Raw genomic sequence first — 1385 nt, forward strand, 5'->3', positions numbered from 1 at the left:
ATCAGTGTCAAGGCTGACAGATGGAAAAACAAATTACAGTCCATGTAGCTGTTTTTATGTACATTCACTTTGTTCTTACTATTAGTAATACTTTCACATTGCTAGTTAAAATTATCATTTACATGCAAGTTTCAGCTATATTTACTGTTCCTTTTCTAAAATTAGGGTTACTGTCATTACAGCTAAACACAACACAGTGTAGATGATTCGATTCTTGATGATTCAGTTACAACAGATACGTACTAATGTTGCACATGCTCCTCATGAGCATGCTCATGAATGCTGTTCCATTTGGCTACACAAGGACTGTCAGTAGCAGATGCTTCAGCTATGTATTGATTGATTGATTTAATAACACTGATCACACATAGGGCAAAATCTTAGTCTGCTCACTCATTAAAATGGACAATCTGGACTTGCGAACTGATAGAACTGAATCAGGAGATCACTGCCAATGTTTAACCATATAAATACTATTGATCATCTGTAAAATATTCTACTTTACAATGTGTTTTTCTACGTGGTTTCATTTTTGTGACTTATTAGGTCAAAGGAGGTCATCGGCTTTAAAATTAGGAAATGTAGCAGAAGTACAAGCTTCAAGCTACAAGTTTATGTATTTGTGTACATTTTGCTACCACCACTGCCAAGGACATTTTGGCCAGTCCTCATGTAAGGGGCTAGGAAATGGATTATGTCAACAAGTATCCTCACAAGTATAGGTAAGACCAACATTAGTGTGTGTGTTGACCTGGAACAGGAGATTGTGGAGGATGGTGACTTCCTTCTGGAGGTCGTTAATCTGGATCATGATCTGGTTGCAGGTGACCTGAGCCCTCTTCTCTGAGTCCAGTTCGAAGACCAGCTACATGGAGGGCCAGAGAGATGGAGACCAAGTTCTAGTTTGTAAATCTAGCTGGATGACATTTGAACTAGACAGAGGTAATAGCAAAGCCAGCCAGAGGTGGCAGTCATGAAGGTTCCTGGTCTCATCACAGTCTGATGACAGGAAGGAAAACTTCTTGATACAGAAGAAGTTAAAGTTTATTGTTTTACCCACTACAAATATTTTCCTACTTTACATGTCACAGCTCCTGAAACAATGCATTTATACTGCATAAACAAGCCTTTATTATAAGCCCCTTGATCAAAATACATATTGTTTTAATAATTCAAGTTGAGGACTTGTATATAGTTTGGTGCATCTGGCCAATGAACTGCAACACAAAATCTTCTGTTGCAAGCTAGCATGAAGTGGGAGCCAACGCATCAGTACTTGACTGTTAATCCCTAAACAAGTGCACCAGACTACGTACCTGAGAGGCATTGCAGGGAAACCGGCTAATGATCGCTTGAACTGTCTCCGTCAGGTAGCAGCACTGCTG

At 39.4% G+C, this 1385-nt stretch overlaps 2 protein-coding genes across 2 annotated transcripts in view; both read right to left on the reverse strand.

Annotated features, from left to right (window-relative positions):
- wnt2 (wingless-type MMTV integration site family member 2) overlaps positions 1–1385 on the reverse strand; it is a 16006-nt gene extending 14621 nt beyond the window's left edge. The window contains 2 exon segments of the mRNA XM_020593536.1: positions 752–865; positions 1317–1385. The gene's annotated coding sequence lies outside the window, so the exon portion shown is untranslated.
- asz1 (ankyrin repeat, SAM and basic leucine zipper domain containing 1) overlaps positions 1–1385 on the reverse strand; it is a 21498-nt gene that overhangs the window by 2749 nt on the left and 17364 nt on the right. The window contains exons 13-14 of the mRNA XM_020593367.1: positions 1317–1382; positions 752–865 (exon numbers count right to left, since the gene is read on the reverse strand). Of these exons, the coding sequence (XP_020449023.1) occupies positions 752–865; positions 1317–1382 (180 nt within the window). The remainder of the gene's footprint in view (positions 1–751; positions 866–1316; positions 1383–1385) is intronic.

Source organism: Monopterus albus, unplaced genomic scaffold (genome assembly GCF_001952655.1).
Source record: "Monopterus albus unplaced genomic scaffold, M_albus_1.0 scaffold19.1, whole genome shotgun sequence".
NCBI classification, from domain to species: Eukaryota; Metazoa; Chordata; class Actinopteri; order Synbranchiformes; family Synbranchidae; genus Monopterus; species Monopterus albus.